General features: G+C 64.9%; 2 protein-coding genes across 2 annotated transcripts; both read left to right on the top strand.

Moving 5' to 3' along the window:
- The first annotated feature begins 75 nt into the window (after positions 1-75).
- Positions 76-4,202, top strand: LOC141725698 (uncharacterized). The gene is made up of 5 exons (XM_074529719.1): positions 76-517; positions 1,234-1,400; positions 1,965-2,106; positions 2,767-2,901; positions 3,906-4,202. The coding sequence occupies exons 1-5, from the start codon at positions 76-78 to the stop codon at positions 3,971-3,973; spliced, it is 954 nt and encodes a 317-aa protein (XP_074385820.1). The 3' UTR covers positions 3,974-4,202.
- Positions 4,203-4,751: 549 nt separating this feature from the next.
- On the top strand, positions 4,752-17,763 carry NECTIN4 (nectin cell adhesion molecule 4). Its single transcript, XM_074529717.1, has 9 exons — positions 4,752-5,209; positions 8,621-8,971; positions 9,834-10,124; positions 10,854-10,968; positions 12,376-12,539; positions 13,959-14,106; positions 15,043-15,121; positions 15,917-16,051; positions 17,076-17,763. Exons 1-9 carry the CDS (start codon positions 5,146-5,148, stop codon positions 17,346-17,348), a joined length of 1,620 nt encoding a protein of 539 aa, XP_074385818.1. The 5' UTR covers positions 4,752-5,145; the 3' UTR covers positions 17,349-17,763.
- Positions 17,764-18,174: the final 411 nt, after the last annotated feature.

Genomic DNA, 18,174 nt, shown 5'->3' with positions numbered 1-18,174 from the left:
CCCCAGTGTCCCCATTGTCCCCAGTGTTCCCCCAGTGTCCCTGTACCCATTGTCCCCACTGTCCCCAGTGTCCCCATGTCCTCAATGTCCCTGACCCCACTGTCCCCAGTGTCCCTGTCCCCAATGCCCCCCATGTCCCCATGTTTGCAGTGTCCCCAGTGTCCCCACTGTCCCCAGTGTCCCCTTTCCAGCCCGGGCAGTGTTCCCAGTGTCCCCAGCCTGCCCTCGGGGCTGTCACCCGCTGTCCCCAAGGCCTGGCAGGACCCGTCCGTGTCACCAGGGCCGTGTCCCCCCCTCCCAGCGGTGTCACCCGCCTGGGGACAGGCTTGTGGTGCCACCTCAGCAGCCAGAGCCTTCCCGCATTGTGTCCCCAACAATGGCAGTGCCACGTGCCGGGGGCCCTGTCCCCTCCCTGGGGACAGCGGGACACACACGGGGACAGCAGGACAGACACGGGGACAGCAGGACACGGGGACAGGCGCCCATGGGCCAGTGGCACCGTGGCTGCTGACGGCAGGTGAGTCCCAATGTCCCCAATGTCCCCTGTGTCTGTCCCCAATGTCCCCTGTGTCCCCCCCACTGTCCCCTAGGGATGTCCCCCTGTGTCCCCAGAGGTGCCACCCCCGTGTAACCCCTCCCCTCAGGGATGTCCCCACAGGTGTCCCCACAATTGTCCCCATGTCCCCTGGGACGTCCCCTGTGTCCCCATGAGATGACATCCTGGGCATCCTCCTGTCCCCCACAGATGCACCCAGGGCTGTCCCCATGTCCCTGCCACTGTCCCCACGCCTGTCCCCGTGTCCCCACACTGTCCCTATGTCCCCCAGAGATGTCCCCACACTATCCCCACATTGTCCCCATGCTTGCCCCCATGTCCCCACGCTGCCCCCACGCTGTCCCCATGCTGTCCCCAAGCTGTCCCCACACCTGTCCCTGTGTCCCCACACTGTCCCCATGTCCCCAAGCTGTCCCCATGTCCCCACACTGTCCCCGTGTTCCCACTCTGTCCCCACACTAAGCCCTACGCCTGTCCCACGCTGTCCCCAGCTGTCCCCATGTCCCCACACCCGTCCCTGTGTCCCCATGCCTGTCCCTGTGTCCCCCAGAGATGTCCCCACACTATCCCCACATTGTCCCCGTGTCCCCATGCTTGTCCCCGTGTCCCCACACTGTCCCCATGCTCTCCTCACGCTGTCCCCAAGCTGTCCCCAAGCTGTCCCCGTGTCCCCTCAGGATGCCGCTGGGGGGGTCTCTGTGCGGTGCCACCGGGCTGGCACTGCTGGTGGCCGCCACGGCCACCCCGTTCTGGGCACAGCGCCGGGCACCGGGGGGCACGGCCAGCCTGGGGCTGTGGCACGGCTGCCTCGGGGGACAGTGCCACCCGCATGCCACCACCCCAGGTACGCCGGCATGGGGACAAGAGGGCGGCAACGGGGGGGGGGGCATCACTGTCCCCAATGTCCCCAACCCTTGGTGGTGTCATTGCTGTCCCCACGGGTGTCCCCAGCGTCCCCTGGAGGTGTCACCCCCGTGCAGGGCAGGAATTTGGGGGGTTCCATCTCTGTCCCCAATGTCCCCATCCCTGGGTGGCCCCGCTGTCCCCGGTGGTGCCAACACCAGAGATGTCCCCATGGGTGTCCCCTGGAGGTGTCACCCCCGTGCAGGGCTGGAATTTGGGGGGGTTCCATCTCTGTCCCCAATGTCCCCACACCTCATGGTGTCCCTGTGGCGTCCCCAGCCATCCCCACGGGTGTCCTCAGCGTCCCCTGGAGATGTCACCCATGTGCAGGACAGAAATTGTGGGGGGGGGTCCATCCCTGTCCCCAGTGTCCCCACCCCTGTCCATGGTGGTGCCACCCTCAGAGCTGTCCCCGCGGGTGTCCCCTGGAGACGGTAACCGGGGGTGCCACCCTCGTGTCCCCGCGGTGTCCCCACGCTGTCCCCGCTCCGTGTCCCCTCCCCAGCTCTCCTGGAGGCCACCCGGGCGCTGCTGCTGCTCTCGGTGGTGGCCGCGGCCGCGGGGCTCGTCCTGGGGCTGCCCCTGGGGGCCCGGCGGGGCCCGGCGGGAGCGGGAACGGGCAGCGGGGGCCACCCTGCTGCTGGCAGGTACGTGGGGACACTGGGGACATCGGGGTCACTGGGGACATTGGGGACATGGGGGGATAGGGGGGACACAGGGGTTGGGGACTGTCCCCAGAGGGGCAGCGCTGGGCTGGGCAGGGTGGGGATTTGGGGACATCGGGGCTGTCCCTGTCCCTGGTGGGAGTGTCACCCCTGTCCTGAGCTGTCCACTGTCCCTGTCCCATTGTCACTGCTGTCCCGAACTGTCCCCTGTCCCTGCTGGGAGTGTCACCCTTGTCCTGAGCTGTCCCCTGTCCCTGCTGGGTGGGAATTTGGGGATCATCAGTGCCCCGAAGTGTCCCCTGTCCCTGCTCCATTGTCACTCCTGTCCCTGCTGTCCCCAGTCACTCCTGTCCCAAACTGTCCCCTGTCCCTGCTCCATTGTCACTCCTGTCCCTGCTCTGCTGTCCCCTGCCCCTGCTGTCCTCATCCCGAACTGTCCCCTGTCCCTGCTCCGTTGTCACTCCTGTCCCTGCTGTCCCTGTCCCGAGCTATCCCTGCTGTCCCAAGCTGTCCCGGTCCTGAGCTGTCCCCTGTCCCTGCTGTTCCTGTCCCACACTGTCCCCTGTCCCTGCTCTATTGTCACTCAGCTGTCCCCTGTCCCTGTCCCTACTCTGTTGTCACTCCTGTCCCCGCTGTCCCCAGGGCTGCTGTCCCTCCTGGGGCTCGGGCTCGGTTCTGGGGGGGCTCTGGCCCTGCTGGGCCCCCCCCGCAGCTCCTGGAGCTTCTCCTGGTCCTTCATCCTGGCCTGGGTGGCGGCGGCGCTGCTGGCATCGGCCGGTACCGGGAACGGAACCGGGACCGGGAATGGGAACGGGGGCGGGGAACCGGTCCAGGAATGGCGGGGAACGGGAACGGGAGCGGGAATGGGGGGAACTGGGACGGGAATGGAGGGGAAAAAACTGGAACCGGGGGGATCGGCCGGTACCGGGAACGGAACCGGGAACGGGAATGGGGGAACCGGGATGGAAATGGAGGCGGGCAAACGGGAACCGGAGGGATCGGCCGGGAGCGGCAATGGGAACTGGGGGGGGGGGGGGGGGAACCGGGAATGGAGGGGAGAAACGGGAATGGGGAGGGGGGGGAACGGGGATTGGAGGGAAACGGGAACCGGGGGAACCGGCCGGTACCGGGAACGGGACCAGGAATGGCGGGGAACGGGAATGGGAACGAGGGGGGAAACGGGAGCGGGAGGGGGGAAACGGGAGAGGGGAGGGAAAAGGGAATAGGAGAGGAGGAGAGGAACGGGAACGGGGGCGTGGGAAACGGGAATGGAGGGGGGGAAGAAACGGGAACGGGGGCGGGGGCGCCGGAACGGGGGCAACGGGAATGGGGGGGTGGGGAACGGGACGGGAACGGGAACGGCGAGCACCGGAACGGTGCGGGGGGAAACGAGAATGGGGGGGGGGGGGGAACGGGTAAACGGGAATAGGAGGGAACGGGAACGCGGATTTGGGGGGGTCACGATAATGGAGGGTGTCAGGAGAATTGGGGGGAGCACGGGAACGGGAGGGAAAACGGGAGGGACACCGGAACCGGGGGGGGGAGGGGGACATGGGAACGGGGCGGTCGCAGGGATTGGGGGGTCAGGGGGATTTGGGGGTCACGGGGATTTTGGGGGGGGTCACTGGAATTGGGGTGTCCATCCCTGCGCTGAGCTGTGCCCGGGCTCTGCAGGGAATGAGATTCCCCCCCCCCCCCATTTCCCACAATTTTTTGGGGGAATTTTGGGGTTCCCAAATCCCCTCCTCACCCCCCTAACCCCCCTTTCCCCCCACACCCAGGGATTTTCCACATCTGCTCCGCTTCCAAGGACCCCTCCCCGGAGAGCTCCGAAGTTGGGGGGTCCTGAGGGGATCCCTGTCCCCGCCCCTCAATTTTGGGGTCCCCCGGGTGTTCTCAGCTGGGTCTGGCCTCTGCTGATCCCCCCCCCCCCCCCATTCCCGTTCCCGGTTTTTCCCAAATTTCCCAATTTTTGCTGTGTCAATAAACGCCCCCCCCCCCCCCAACTCCCATTGGGTTTCCTTGGGGGAAATTCGGGGATCCCAAAACTTTTGGGGGTGTCGGTGACGGCCCCCAGGTGCGGGAAGGAACTGGGATATACTGGGAGGGGGGGAATGGGAAGGATTGGGGGGGCACTGGGAGCACTGGGACATCCATGGAGGATTACTGGGAGCACTGGGAGGGGACAGGAATGGACTGGGGGGGGGGGATACGAGGGTCACTGGGGGCACTGGGAGGTCCATGGGGGTCACTGGGAACACTGGGAGAGCCACGGAGGGCACTGGGAGTACTGGGAGGGAGCACCGGGGGTGCCATCAGGGGTACTGGGAGTACTGGGAGGGCACTGGGAGCGCTGGGAATGTCATGGGGGGGTCACTGGGAAGTCCATTGGGGGTTACTGGGTGGACTGGGAGATCTGTGGGGGACACTGGGAGGTCCGTGGAGTGCACTGGGAGTGCTGGGGGAGCCATGGAGGGCACTGGGAGGGGGCACTGGGAGGGAACACTGGCAGGTTACTGGGAGCACTGGGAGGGAACACTGGCAGGTTACTGGGAGCACTGGGAGCGCTCCCAGCCCCGCCGCTCCCCCCGCCGGGTGTGGCCCCACCGCTCCCCCCGCGGCCATCGCCGCTTTAAGGCCGCGCCCTCGGCCCCGCCCCCGGCCGGACCTGCCGGACCGGTCCGGCCCCCGCCCCCCCTGCCCCGCCCCGCCAGGCCCCGCCCCCCGAGCCCCGCCCCGCCCCGCCCCTGCCCCGGTACCGTCCCGCAGCCGAGCAGCACCGGCCCCTCCGCCGCCACCGGCCCGGCTCGGCCCCGGTCCCGCCCGGTCCGGCCCGGCTCAGCCCGGAGCGCCTCGGTGCGTCCCGGTGCGTCCCGGTACTGCCCGGAGGGAGCCGCCGAGGCCGTGCCCGGTTGTCCCGGCGCTGTCCCGGCGCTGTCCCGGCGGTGCCGGTGGGGCCCGCTCCGGTCCGGATGGTGCTGCCCGGGCCCCGAGCGGCGCCGTGAGCCCGGAGCGCTCCGCATGGAGCCCCGCGGGATGCCCGGGGCGCCCGTGCTCCTGCTCGGCTTCCTGCTCGCCGTCACCGGTAAGGGCCACGGGACACCGGCGCTTGCACCGGCACCGGGATAAAGCCGGGATAAAGCCGGGATAAAACCGGGATAAGGACCGGGAGCGGCTGCGAGGGGTCCCGGGAGCGGGAGCGCTTCCCACGGTTCTCCCCGACCGGCACCGGGGCTCGGGGGTACCGGGGGGCACCGGCAGCTCCCGGAGGGGCCGAACCGGGACCGGGACCGGGATGGGGTGGGGGGAGAGGAACCGGGGATCCCACGGAGCGGGGGTTGAGGTGAAACCGGGAGCGGCGGGGGCGCGCGCAGGTGTGCGCGCACACGCGTGTGTGCAGGTGCGCGCGTGTGTGTGTGTGTGTGTACGTGGGAGCGCTCGCGTGTGCACCTGCGGCCCCGCGTGTCCGTGTGTCCGTGATTGGGGGGATGATGATGATGATGATGATGATGGGGTGCGGGGGGAGCAGCGCCTCGGGCGCTTCACACGCGTGTGCGCGCACACCTGCGCGCGTGCCCGTGCGTGCGCACCTGCGCCTCTGCGTGGGCTCCGCTCCCCCCCCCCCTCCCCAGGGCACGCGGACCCGTTTGGGGACATCCGAGGTTGTGGGGGGGGGGACGACAAACCGTGGGAACGGCGACACCACCGGGATGGCCCCGGGGGGGGGTCCCTGTTCTGCCCCGCCCCCCCCCATCTGTGCCTCAGTTTCCCCTGGGTACGCGTGGGAACGAGCTGGGGACCACCAAAGGGCGCTGAGCCCTCCCACCCCCCACGCGAGATCCGCACGCTGTGGGGGGGCTCGAGGGGGTCCCCGCACCTTCCTCGGTGCCTTGCGGGGGCGTGGGGCGCACACGCGTGTGCAAGGCGTTCCCACGAGTGTGCAAGGCGTTCCCACGAGTGTGCAAGGCGTTCCCACGCGCTTGCGAGCGATTTTTTTGGATTTTGGGATTGGGGGCCGGGGGTCCCTCCACTCGTGTCCCCCCAATCTCGGGGTGCGGGGACCGAGGGTGGCCCCGCACGTGCGCGCGCGTCCCCGTGGGAAAAACCGCCTTGAGCGCCTCCCCCCTCCCCCAATCGGGGCTCGACCCCCGTTGGAATTTGGGGGACCCCCCCCCAACCCCCGAGACCCCCCGGGACCCCCCCACGGCCGCTGCCGGGGCCGGTTTTGGGCTCCCCCCCCCGCCCGGCGGGGCGTGGGGGCAGCGGGGCCGGTTCTGCCGGTTCCCCGCGCCCGTTCCCACGCGCTCGGGCCCCGCTGGGTGGGGACGCCCCGAGGGGGGGAACCTCCCCACGGAACCCCAGAACGGTCCCACGGCCGCGGGGACCCCCGCGGGAACCCCCAGGACCGCTCACGGGACCCCCCCAATCCCACCCCGAGCTCCCCGTTCGCTCTGCAGCGCGGCGGCGCTTGGGGAAACTGAGGCACGTGGAGGCTGCGAGGGGTGATTAATGAAAGGCTTAATGAGTCTGGGGTCCTCGGGGGGTTTAGGGGGTGGGGGGCGTTTGGGGGAGCCCCCGGGGGGGCTCGGCGGGGGCGGCAGAGCGGGATCCGTCCCGGCCGGTTGGGCTGGACGGGCCGGCCCGGCCGCTTCTGGCGGCGGCGGCGGGGCGGGACACGCCCCCCCAAAACTGCGGACACGCCCCCTCGTCCCGGACACGCCCACTGCCAAAAATGCACCCCCAAAAATGCACCTAACCCCCACACCAAGGAGATCCCAAAATCCTGGACCCCAAACTGGAACCTAAAGACTCCTAAATAGCCGCAAATCCTGCACCCCAAAACTGCACCCCAAATTCTCAACCACAATCCTGCACCCCAAATCCTGCATCCCAAAACTGGACCCCAAATCTGCGCCCCAAACCTTGTCCTCAAATCCCGCACCTCACATTCTGCACCCCAAACCTTCACCCCAAATTCTACACCACAAAACTGCACCCCAAACTTGGATCTAAAGGCACCTTTAGAGCCCCAAACCCCGCACCCCAAAATCTCAACCACAATCCTGCACCCCAAATCCTCCACCCCACATTCTGCACCCCAAATTCTCATCCACAATCCCGCACCCCAAATCTGCACCTCAAATGCTGCACCCCAAACTCGAACCCAAAGGCTCCTAATGAGCCCCAAATCCTGCACCCCACATTCTGCACCCCAAACCTTCACCCCAAATTCTCAACCACCATCCTGCCCCCAAAAACCTCAGCCTGTCCCCAAAACTGCACCCCAAAAATGCACCTCAAATCCCCTGATAGCACCCTAAAACTGCACCCCCAATCCTGCACCCCAAATCTTGGACCTCCAAACTGCACCCCACATTCTGTACGCCAAATTCTCAACCCCAAACCTGCCCCCCAAATCCTCAGCCTGTCCCCAAAACTGCACCCCAAATCTCTGCCTCAAATCCTTCAATAGCCCCCCCAAATCCGGCACCTCAAATCCAGCACCCCAAATCTGCACCCCAAATCCTGAACCCCAAAACTGCCCCAAAACCCTAAGGCAGCCCCCGGCACCCTCACCCCAAATCCTGTACCCCAAACCTGCAGCTCAAATCCGCACCCCCAATCTGCACCCCAAAGCCCAGCCAGCCCCCCAAACTGAACCCCAAACCCTGCAGGTGTGCCCAGGTGTGCCCAAGCCCTGTGTGAGTGTGCCCAGGTGTGTGTGAGTGTGCCCAGCTGTGCCCAAGCCCTGTGCAGGTGTGCCCAGATGTGCTCTCACACACCTGGAATCCCCCCAGGTGCCCACAGGTGGTGACACAAGGGCCACCCTGAGGTCCCCGTGTGTCCCCGCGGGTGGAGGTGCCACATCCCTGTGCCCGTGCTCAGTGCCACACCTGGTGACACTCAGGTGTCCCTCCGTGTCCCCGCAGGTGGTGGCCGCATGGAGGTGCCTGTACCCACACTGAGATGTCCCAGGTGTCACTTAGGTGTCACAGGTGTCCCCCAGGTGTCACTCAGGTGTCCCAGGTGCCACACTCAGGTGTCACAGGTGTCCCCCACCCCGTCCTACAGGTGGTGGCCGCGTGGAGGTGCCTGTACCCACACTCAGATGTTACAGGTGTCACACTCAGGTGTCCCTCAGGTATCCCAGGTGTCCCCCTGTGTGTCCCACAGGTGGCAGCCGCGTGGAGATGCCTGTACCCACACTCAGGTGTCCCTTAGGTGTCACAGGTGTCACTCAGGTGTCCCCATGTCCCCACAGGCAGCGGCCGGGTGGAGGTGCCTCTACCTGCACACAGGGGTTTAATACACAGATGTCACGCTCAGGTGTCACTCAGGTGTCCCAGGTGCCACATTCAGGTGTCACTCAGGTGTCACAGGTGTCCCCCCATGTCCCTGCAGGTGGTGGCCGCGTGGAGGTGCCTGTACCCACACTCAGGTGTCCCCCAGGTGTCCCCCAGGTGTCACTCAGGTGTCCCCCCATGTGTCCCCACAGGCGGTGGTCGCGTGGAGGTGCCGCGCAGCGTGACGGCCGTGCTGGGCCAGGACGTGGTGCTGCCGTGCCGGTACCGGGCGCAGGAGCAGGAGCAGGTGGTGCAGGTGACGTGGCTGAAGCGCGGCGGCGCGGGCGCGGTGCCCGCCGAGGTGGCCGTGCTGAACCCGCAGCACGGCGAGCACGTGCAGGAGCCCTTCGTGGGCCGTGTGCTGCGCCACGGGCACGGCGACCTCGGCGACGGCGCCATCGTGCTGCGCAACGCCGTGCAGGGCGACGAGGGCGACTACGAGTGCCACCTGATCACCTTCCCCATGGGCAACTTCGAGGGGCGCCTCACGCTCAGGGTGCTCGGTGAGCAGGGGACAGGGGGACGCAGGGGCAGGGAGTGTGGGACATGTGGGGTATGGGGGGCACAGGGGACACAGGGACACAGGGGGAACATGTGGGATGTGGGACAGGTGGGACAGGGATGTGGGGCACAGGGAACATGGGGCATGTGGGACGTGGGGCATGTAGGGCAAGGAACATGGACACAGGGGACATAGGATACATGGGACAGGGATGTGGGGCTTGGGGGACACGGGGGTGACAGGGGACATGTGGGGTATGGGGGGCCCAGGGACACAGGGTACATGGGACAGGGATGGGGGGCATAGGGGACACGGGTGATACATGGAACACAGGACATGGAGGGGACATGGGGCACATGGGACAGGGGACATATGGGACAGAGGATATGGGGTCATGGGCATATAGGGCATAGGGGGCATATAGGTGACATGGGATACGTGGGACATGGGACATGTAGGGCATGTGGGACATAGGGGACATGGGGCACGTGTGGCTGGGGACACAGGGTACATGGGACACAGGGGACATGGGGGGTATGGGGGATGTAGAGGACATGGGGGACATGAAACACAGGACATGAGGGTATGGGACACATGGGACGCATGGGACATGGGGTATGTGGGACAGGGGACATTGGGCACATGGGGATAGGAGATATGGGGCACATGGCGCACATGGAGGGCACAGGGGACACCACGGGCATGGGCAGTTTGGGGACTTTGGGTACACAGAAGGCACTGGGAGCACGATGGGCACCACTGCCATGTGGACACCCCACACACCACCAACACCCCAAGCCCCCAATGACCCCCCAGACCACCACCATCCCCACCATGCCCTAACCACCCTGTCCCCCCATCAGTGCCACCGCTGCCCATCCTGAACCCGGGCCCGCCGCTGGAGGAGGGCCAGGGCCGGACGCTGGCGGCCTCGTGCACGGCCGAGGGCAGCCCGGTGCCGTCGGTGCGCTGGGAGACCGAGGTGCGCGGCACCAACGCCACGCGGCGCTCGGCCCACGCGCGCTCCGCCTCCGTCACCAGCGAGTTCTTCCTGGTGCCCGGGCGCAGCATGAACGGCAAGAGCCTCACCTGCGTGGTGGCACACCCCGGCCTGCGCCACGAGAAGAGGATCACGCACACGCTCAGCGTCGCCTGTGCGCCAGCGGGCAGTGATGGGGGCGTGGGGGGTGTGGGGGGCATGGGGGACATGGAGGGTGTTGGGGGTGTGGGGGGCATTGGGGACATGGAGGGTGTTGGGGGCATTGAGGGTGATGGGGAGTGTGGGAGGTATTTGGGACATGGAGGGCATTGGGGACATGGGACGTGTTGGGGACATGGGGGACATTGGGGCATTGGGGATGTTGGGGACATGGGGGTCATTTGGGGACATGGGGACTGACAGGAGGACATGGAGGGTGTAGGGGACATTGGGTATGATGGGCATTGGGGACATGGAAGGAGTTGGGGACATGGAGAGCACTGGGGACATGACGGGCATTGGGGACACAGGGAGCACTGGGGACCTGGGGGACCTTGGGGACATGGAGGGCACTGGGGACATGGGGACATGGAGGGCTTTGGGGACATCCTGGGCACAGGGGACATTGGGGACATGGAAATCGTGGGGAACATCGGGGACATTGGGGACACTGGGCAGGTGGAGGGTGTTGGGGACATGGGGCACACAAGTGACATTGGGAGTGTGGGGGACACAGGTGACACTGGGGGATGCTGGCACGAAGGACCTTGGGGACACGGAAGGTGGGACATTGGGCATGGGGAGGGTGAGGGACACAGGTGGACACCGTGGCCATGGGGGGCACAGCGGGGCCGTGGGACCTTGTCCCCTGACTGTCCCCTGGGTGTCCCCTCGGTGTCCCCAGACCTGTCGGATGCGTCGGTGCTGGGCCACACGGCCGAGTGGCAGGAGGGGATGGAGGGGGCGGCGCTGACCTGCCTGGGGGACGGCAACCCCCCCCCGACCTACAACTGGACACGGTGAGGCCACTGTCCCCCCCTGTCACCCCCTGTCACTCATTGTCACTCACTGTCCCCCCCGTCACCTCCTGTCACCTCCCCACAGCCCCCTGCCCTGGGTCCCCTCGCCTGTGTCCCCAGAGCATGGCTGTGTCCCCAGCAGGGTCTGGAGCAGGTTTGTGTCCCTGTGGTGTCCCCTGCCCCAGCTCTGTCCCCACTGTGTCCCCCTGACTGTGTCCCTGCCGTGTCCCTGCCAGTGTCTGTGTCCCCGCTGCCGGTGCTGGTGTCCCCCCTGGCCCTGCTGTGTCCCCCTGTCCCTGCTGTGTCCCCCTGTCCTGGTCACATCCCGAGTCCCTGCCACATCCTCTGTCCCTGCCATGTCCCTGTTGTGTCCTCTTGTCCCTTCCATGTCCCCCTGTCCCTCCTGTGTCCCTCCTGTCCCTGTCACGTCCCTCTGTCCCTGCTATGTCCCTCTTTTCCCTGCCGTGTCCCTGTGCCCATGTCCCTGTGCCCATGTCCCTACCACCTCCCTGCTGTGCTACCCTTGTCCCTTCCATGTCCCCCCTGTCCCTGCCACATCCCCCTGTCCCTCCTGTGTCACATCACCCTGTCCCTTCCGTGTCCCCCTGTCCCTTCCATGTCCCTGTTGTGTCACCCTTGTCTCTTCCACATCCCCCTGTCCCTGTCACATCCCTGTCACTGCCACGTCCCTCTGTCCCTTCCACATCCCCCTGTCCTTGTGCCACGTTCCCCTGTCCCTTCCATGTCCCCCCATCCCTGTCACCTCCCTGTCCCCGCTCCCCACCCCCGTCCTGCCCCCGCCCGTGCCGTGCCGGTGCCGGTGCCGCCGTGGCTGGGCCTGGCAGGGCCTGGCAGTGCCGCGTGCCTGGGCAGGCCCGGCTGGGCGGCACCCGTGGGAACCGGCACGGCGGCTTTGATGGCACCGATGGCACCGCCCGGGCAGGCCGGGGCTGTCACCGGGGGTGTCACCGGGATTGTCACCGGGGGCTATCACTGGGGGCGGTCACCAGGGTTGTCACGAGGAGATGTCACTCAGGGTTGTCATCAGGGTCTGTCACTGTGGCTGTCACCAGGGCCGTCACTGGGGCCGTGACCAGGAGATGTCCCTGGGGCTGTCACTGGGGGCTGTCACAGGGAGATGTCACTGAGGGTTGTTAGCAGGGGCTGTCACTGGGGTTGTCACTGTGGTGGTCACCGGGGCTGTCACCAGGGCTGTTATGGGGTGTCACTGACAGATGTCACCAGGGGTTGTCACCAGGGGCTGTTCCTGGGGTTGTCACCGGAGCTGACACCAGGGGCTGTCACCAGGGCTGTCATGGGGACATGTCACCAGGGCTGTCATGGGGACATGTCACTGGGGTTGTCACCGTGGCTGTCCCTGGGGCTGACACCGAGCTGTCCCCACAGGGTGGATGCGCCGCTGCCCGCGGGTGTCAGGGTCAAGGGGGACACGCTGCTGTTCCAGCGGCCGCTGGCCGTGGCCGACGCCGGTGACTACGTGTGCCGAGTGTCCAACCGGGTGGCCGCCAAGGAGGCCCGGGCCAACGTCAGCATCCGGGGACGCGCCACAGGTGGGGACAGGGACAGGGGGACACCTGGGTGGGCATGGCAGAAGGGAGAGTGTGGTGAGGGGAGTGCTGGGCTTGGTTGCTCCATGTGTCTGTATGTCCATCTGTTTGTCTGTTTATCTGACCATCCACTTATCCATCCATCCATCCATCATCCATCCATCCATCCATCCATCCATCCATCCATCCATCCATCATCTATCCATCCATTATCCATTCATTCATTCATCCATTCATCCACCCATCCCTCTGTCCACTCATCTGTCCATCCATTCATCCACTCATCCACTCACCCATCTGTCCATCCACACATCCATTCATCCACTCATACGCCCATCTGTCCATCTGTCCATCCACACACCGATTCATCCACTCATCCGTCTGTCTGTCCCTCCCTCCTCTGCTCCTCCCACCCTGTGCCCGTCCCACCAAGGTCCATCCCTCTTCCACGCCCGTCCACTCATCGTGTGCTCACCCAGCCCAGCTTTACTCACTGCCTGCTCACACCCGCCCTTCCGTCCACTCATCCACCCTTCCATCCAGTAATCTGTCCTTCTGTCCCCTCATCCGTCCTTCCGTCCACTCATCTGTTCTTCTGTCCACTCCTTCATCCTTCTGTCCACTCCTCCACCCTTCTGTCCACTCACCCGCCCTTCTGTCCACTCACCCGCCCTTCTGTCTGCTCACCCGCCCTTCTGTCTGCTCATCCGTCCTTCCGTCCATTCATCTGTCTTTCCATCCCTTCATCCACCCTCCTGTCCACTCCTCCACCCTTCTGTCCACTCCTCTGTCCTTCCGTCCAGTCACCCACCCTTCCATCCAGTCACCCACCCTTCTGTCCACTCACCCACCCTTCCGTCCAGTCACCCACCCTTCCGTCCACTCATCCGCCCTTCCGCCCACTCACCCACGTGGTCATGCCTCCAGATTCTTGCTTATCCGTCCATCTGTCCATCCATCCCTCTGACATCCATCCCCTCTTGTTGTCCCTCCCCACCCACTGTCCATGGTCTGTCCATCCTCCCACCCCTGGATGTCCCTGTCACTCCATCTGATCCTGGATGCCCCTCCATCCATCTGTGGACACTCTTCTATCCATGGATGGACCTGTCCATCTGTCCATCCATCTGCCTATCCATGGACTTGTCCATCCATGGGTTGTCCATCTGTCCCTCTGACACCTCTCACTGTCCATCCTCACCCACTGGTCACCCACCACCCACCGTCCCACACTACCTTTTGGGGTGTCCCCTGACCCCTTTGGGGTCTCCCCCGTTTTGGGGTGTCCCCTGTCCCCTTTGGGGTGTCCCCCCATTTCAGGGTGCCCCCTAGCCCTTGTGGGGTGTCCCCCCGGTTTGGGCTGTCCCCTGTAGGGTGTCCCCCCATTTCGGGGTGCCCCCTGACCCCCTTGGGTGCCCGCAGAGGACACGGTGCGCCGCGTGGACCTGGTGTCGGCCTCGGTGGTGGTGGTCGGGGTCATCGCCGCCGTCCTGCTCTGCGTCCTCGTCATCGTCGTGGTGGTCATGACCCTGTACCACAAACGCAAAACACAGCGCATCTCCGAGAAGTAGTAAGGGAGGGGACAGGGGGGGACACGAGGGGACACTGGGGGACATGAAGGGGCTTGGGGATATAGAGGGACATGGGGATGTGGGGGACACTGGGGGACATGGATGGACATGCAGACACAGGGGACATGGTGGGACATGGGGACATGGTGGGACATGGTAGGTATGAGGGTGTATGGGGACACAAGGGACATGGGGATGAGAGGGGACATTGGGGACATGGAGGGACATGGGGACACAGGGGACACAAGGGATGTGAAGGACATGTGGATCATAGGGGTACACGGAGGGATGTGGGGACAAAGGTGACATGGGGACATGGATGGACATAGGGGACGCTAGTGGACATGGGGACATGGGGGGACACTGGGGGACACAGGTGCATGGAGGGACATGGGGACATGGAGGGACTTGGGGACACAAGGGACATGGGGGACGTGAAGGACATGGGGGTCATAGGGCTATATGGGGACACATGGGGGGACACTGGGTGACATGGGGACATGGGGGGACATGTGGGGACATTGTGGGGCACAGGTACATGGAGGGACATGGATGGACATAGGGGACATTGGGGGACACGGGAACATGGAGGGACATGGGGACATGAGGGGACGCAGGGACATGGGGACACTGGGCGACATGGAGGGACACGGGGACACAGGGACATGAGGGGATGCAGGGACATGGGGACACAGGGGGACATGGGGGGACAATGGAGGACAGGGGTCAATGGGAGACAGGATGGACACAAGGACATGGAAGATAGAGGTGGACACATGTGGACATGGGATAGACACAGAGGACATGGCAGGACATGAGGGACATGGGGAACACAGCGGGACAAGGGAGGACTGGGAGGACATGAGGGGACACAGGGGACATTGGTGGACACAGGGGGGTGACACAGGGGTACTGAGTGTCCCCCGTGTCCCCAGCGAGGAGGAGCTGACGCTGACCCGGGAAAATTCCATCCGGAGGCTCCACTCCAGCCACAGCAGCGACCCCCGGGCACAGGTGAGGACACGGAAATGGGGGGCACCAGGGGGGCTTGGGGGGCCCGGGGTTGGGGTTTTGGGGAGCTCGGGGTGGGGGTGCAGGGCCTTGGGGTGCCCAAGGAAGGGGGGCTTGGGTTGGGCTGTGGGGTGTCCATGGGGTCAGGCTTTGGGATGTCCATGGAATATCCATGGAATGCCCATGGGGTCAGACTTTGGGGTGTCCATGAAATGTCCATGGGGTGTCCGTGGGGTCAGACTAGGAGATGTCCATGGGGTCTCCATGGAATCAAACTGGGGGATGTCCATGGAGGATCCATGGGGTGTCCATGGGGTCAGGTTTTGCAATGTTCATGGGTTGTCCATGGAACTTCCATGGGGTCAAACTTTGGGGTGTCCATGGGGTGTCCATGGAATCAAACTATGGGGTGTCTATGGAATGTCCATGGAATGTCCATAGGGTGTCCATGGGGTGTCCATGGGGTCAGACTTTGTGCCATCCATGGGGTCTCCATGGAATCAAACTGGGGGATGTCCATGGGGTGTCCATGAGGTGTCCTTGGGGTGTCCATGGGGTGTTCATGGGATCAGACTTTGGTGTGTCCATGGAATGTTCATGGGGTCAGGCTTTGGGATGTCCATGGGGTACCCATGGGATGTCCTTGGGGTCAAACTTTCGGGTGTCCATGGGGTGTCTGGGGGTGTCCTTGGTGTGTCTGGGGATGTCCATTGAATGTCCATGGGGTCAGACTTTGGGGTGTCTGGGGGTGTCCTTGGTGTGTCCGGTGTGTCCTGGGTGCTGACCATCATGTCCCAGCTGGAGGAGACGCTGCAGCTGCGCACGGAGAGTCGCCAGGGCAGCCTGAGGGGGGACAGCCTGCGAGGGGACAGCCTGAGGGGGGACAGCTTGAGAGGGGACAGCCTGCGTGGCACCAGCATCTGCTCCGCCATGGTGAGACACGGGGACACCAGTGGACACAGGGTCACCGTGTTCCTGGGGTGTCCCTGTCCCCTGTGACACTCCTGGCCCCAGTGGAACCCATGTCCCCCACAGTGATGTCCATGTCCCCATGTCCCCATTGGTGTCCCTGTCCATGTCCTTGTTCTGATCATGTCCCCGTGGTGGCCATGTCCCCACTGATCCCTGTGTCCCCATGGTGGCCATGTCCCTGGTGGCACCCATGTTCCTATGAGTGTCTGTGTCCCCTCATGGTGGCCATGTCCCCAGCAGTGCCCACGTCCCCAGGGTCTCCATGTCCCCATTAATGCCATGTCCCCAGCAGTGCCCGTGTCCCCACTGGTCTCATTGGTCCCCATTTGTCCCCACATCCCCATGGACCCCATGTGTCCACAGTGCCCATGTCCCCATTGGTCCCCATGTCCCCACTGGTCATCATGTCCCCACAGTGCCCATGTCCCCATTGGTCCCTATGGTTCCAATGTCCCCATTGGTCCCCATCAGTGTCCATTGGTCCCTGTGTCCCCATCAATGCCATGTCCCCACGGTGTCCATGTCCCCACAGTGCCCATGTCCTCATTGGTACCCATAGTTCCAATGTCCCCATGGTCCCCATGTCCCCACAATGCCCACATCTCCATTGGTCCCCATGTCCCCATGGTGCCCATGTCCCACTGGTCTCATTGGTCCCCATGTCCCCATTGGACCCCATGCCCCCATTGGTCCTCATGGTTCCAATGTCCCCATTGGTCCCCATCAGTGCCCATGTCCCCACTGGTCCCTGTGTTCCCATCAATGCCATGTCCCCATGGTGCCCATGGTTCCCATGTCCCCACTGGTCCTTGTGTCCCCATTTGTCCTCACATCCCCATGATCCCTATGTTCCCATTGGTTCCCACAGTCCCCATGTCCCCATAGTGCCCACAGTCCCCATGTCCCCATTGGACCCCATGTCCCCACCAATCCCCGCCCCACACCCGGTGACACCCCTGACATGTCCCTTGTCCCTTGTCCCCAGAGCGAGGAGCCCGAGGGCCGCAGTTACTCCACGCTCTCCACGGTGCGGGAGATCGAGACGCAGACCGACGTCCCTGTGGTTGTCCCCGCTGTCCCCACGGTGCCACCGGCGCCCGGCGGGAAGGAGCCCAAGGAGGAGGAGGAGGAGGGTGGGGGCGGCGGGGGGGACCCCATCAAGGCGGCCATGACGCACTTTGTGCAGGAGAACGGCATGCTGCAGGCCAAGCCCAGCTCCAACGGCATCTACATCAACGGCCGCGGCCACCTGGTGTGAGCCGGGCCCCGGGGGGACACCAGGGGACACCTGGAGACAGCCAGCCCCCCTCGCACCCGCCCGGCTCTGTCCCCACTGCTCCTGTCCGTGGGTATCACCTCCCTGCTGGTGTGGGGTCAAGGATGGACTTCAGTCCCCTGGTGTCACCTCCCTGCTGGTGTGGGGCTGGGGACAAGGACAATGTCCCAGGACTGTCACCTCCCTGCTGGTGTGGGGTCAAGGATGGACTCTGGTCCTTGGTGTCACCTCCCTGCTGCTGTGGGGACAAGGACAGTGCCCCAGGACTGTGTCACCTCCCTGCTGCTGTGGGGTCAAGGATGGACTCTGGTCCCCAAGTGTCACCTCCCTGGCGTGGGGTCAAGGATGGACTTCAGTCCCCCGGTGTCACCTCCCTGTTGGTGTCACTTCCCTGCTGTGTCACCTCCCTGCTGGCACATGGAGTTGGGGACAAGGACAGTGCCCCAGGACTGGCTGTGGTCCCCAGGTGTCACCTCCCTGCTGGTGTGGGGACAAGATGGACTCTGGTCCCCAAATGTCACCTCCCTGCTGGTGTGGGGTCAAGGATGGACTCTGGTCCCCAAGTGTCACCTCCCTGCTGGCACATGGAGTTGGGGACACCACCAAGCCCCAGGAGATTCTTCGGTCCCCAAGTGTCACCTTGCTGCTGGCACAGGCTTGGGGACACCACCAAGGAGCTCAAGGACGTTCTCCAGTCCCCCAAGTGCCACCTTCCTGCTTCAGAGATGGACTCTGGTCCCCAAGTGCCACCTCCCTGCCGTCACAGGCTTGGGGACGAGCCCCAGGACAAGCTCCTGTCCCCAGGTGT

The sequence above is a fragment of the Zonotrichia albicollis genome, chromosome 30, assembly GCF_047830755.1.
Source record: "Zonotrichia albicollis isolate bZonAlb1 chromosome 30, bZonAlb1.hap1, whole genome shotgun sequence".
Lineage (NCBI taxonomy): Eukaryota > Metazoa > Chordata > Aves > Passeriformes > Passerellidae > Zonotrichia > Zonotrichia albicollis.
Note: the sequence above shows the minus strand (reverse complement) of the source record. Positions and strands in the feature narration are given on the sequence as shown.

Bases quoted from the DNA above. Each gene is read 5' to 3' on its own strand.
- LOC141725698 (XM_074529719.1), top strand. From the start codon at position 76: ATGTCCTCAATGTCCCTGACCCCACTGTCCCCAGTGTCCCTGTCCCCA. The intron at 518-1,233 runs GTGAGTCCCAAT...GTGTCCCCTCAG, and splicing joins ACCGTGGCTGCTGACGGCAG to GATGCCGCTGGGGGGGTCTC. The intron at 2,902-3,905 runs GTACCGGGAACG...CCCCACACCCAG, and splicing joins GGCGCTGCTGGCATCGGCCG to GGATTTTCCACATCTGCTCC.
- NECTIN4 (XM_074529717.1), top strand. From the start codon at position 5,146: ATGGAGCCCCGCGGGATGCCCGGGGCGCCCGTGCTCCTGCTCGGCTTC. The intron at 5,210-8,620 runs GTAAGGGCCACG...GTGTCCCCACAG, and splicing joins CTTCCTGCTCGCCGTCACCG to GCGGTGGTCGCGTGGAGGTG. The intron at 12,540-13,958 runs GTGGGGACAGGG...GGGTGCCCGCAG, and splicing joins CATCCGGGGACGCGCCACAG to AGGACACGGTGCGCCGCGTG.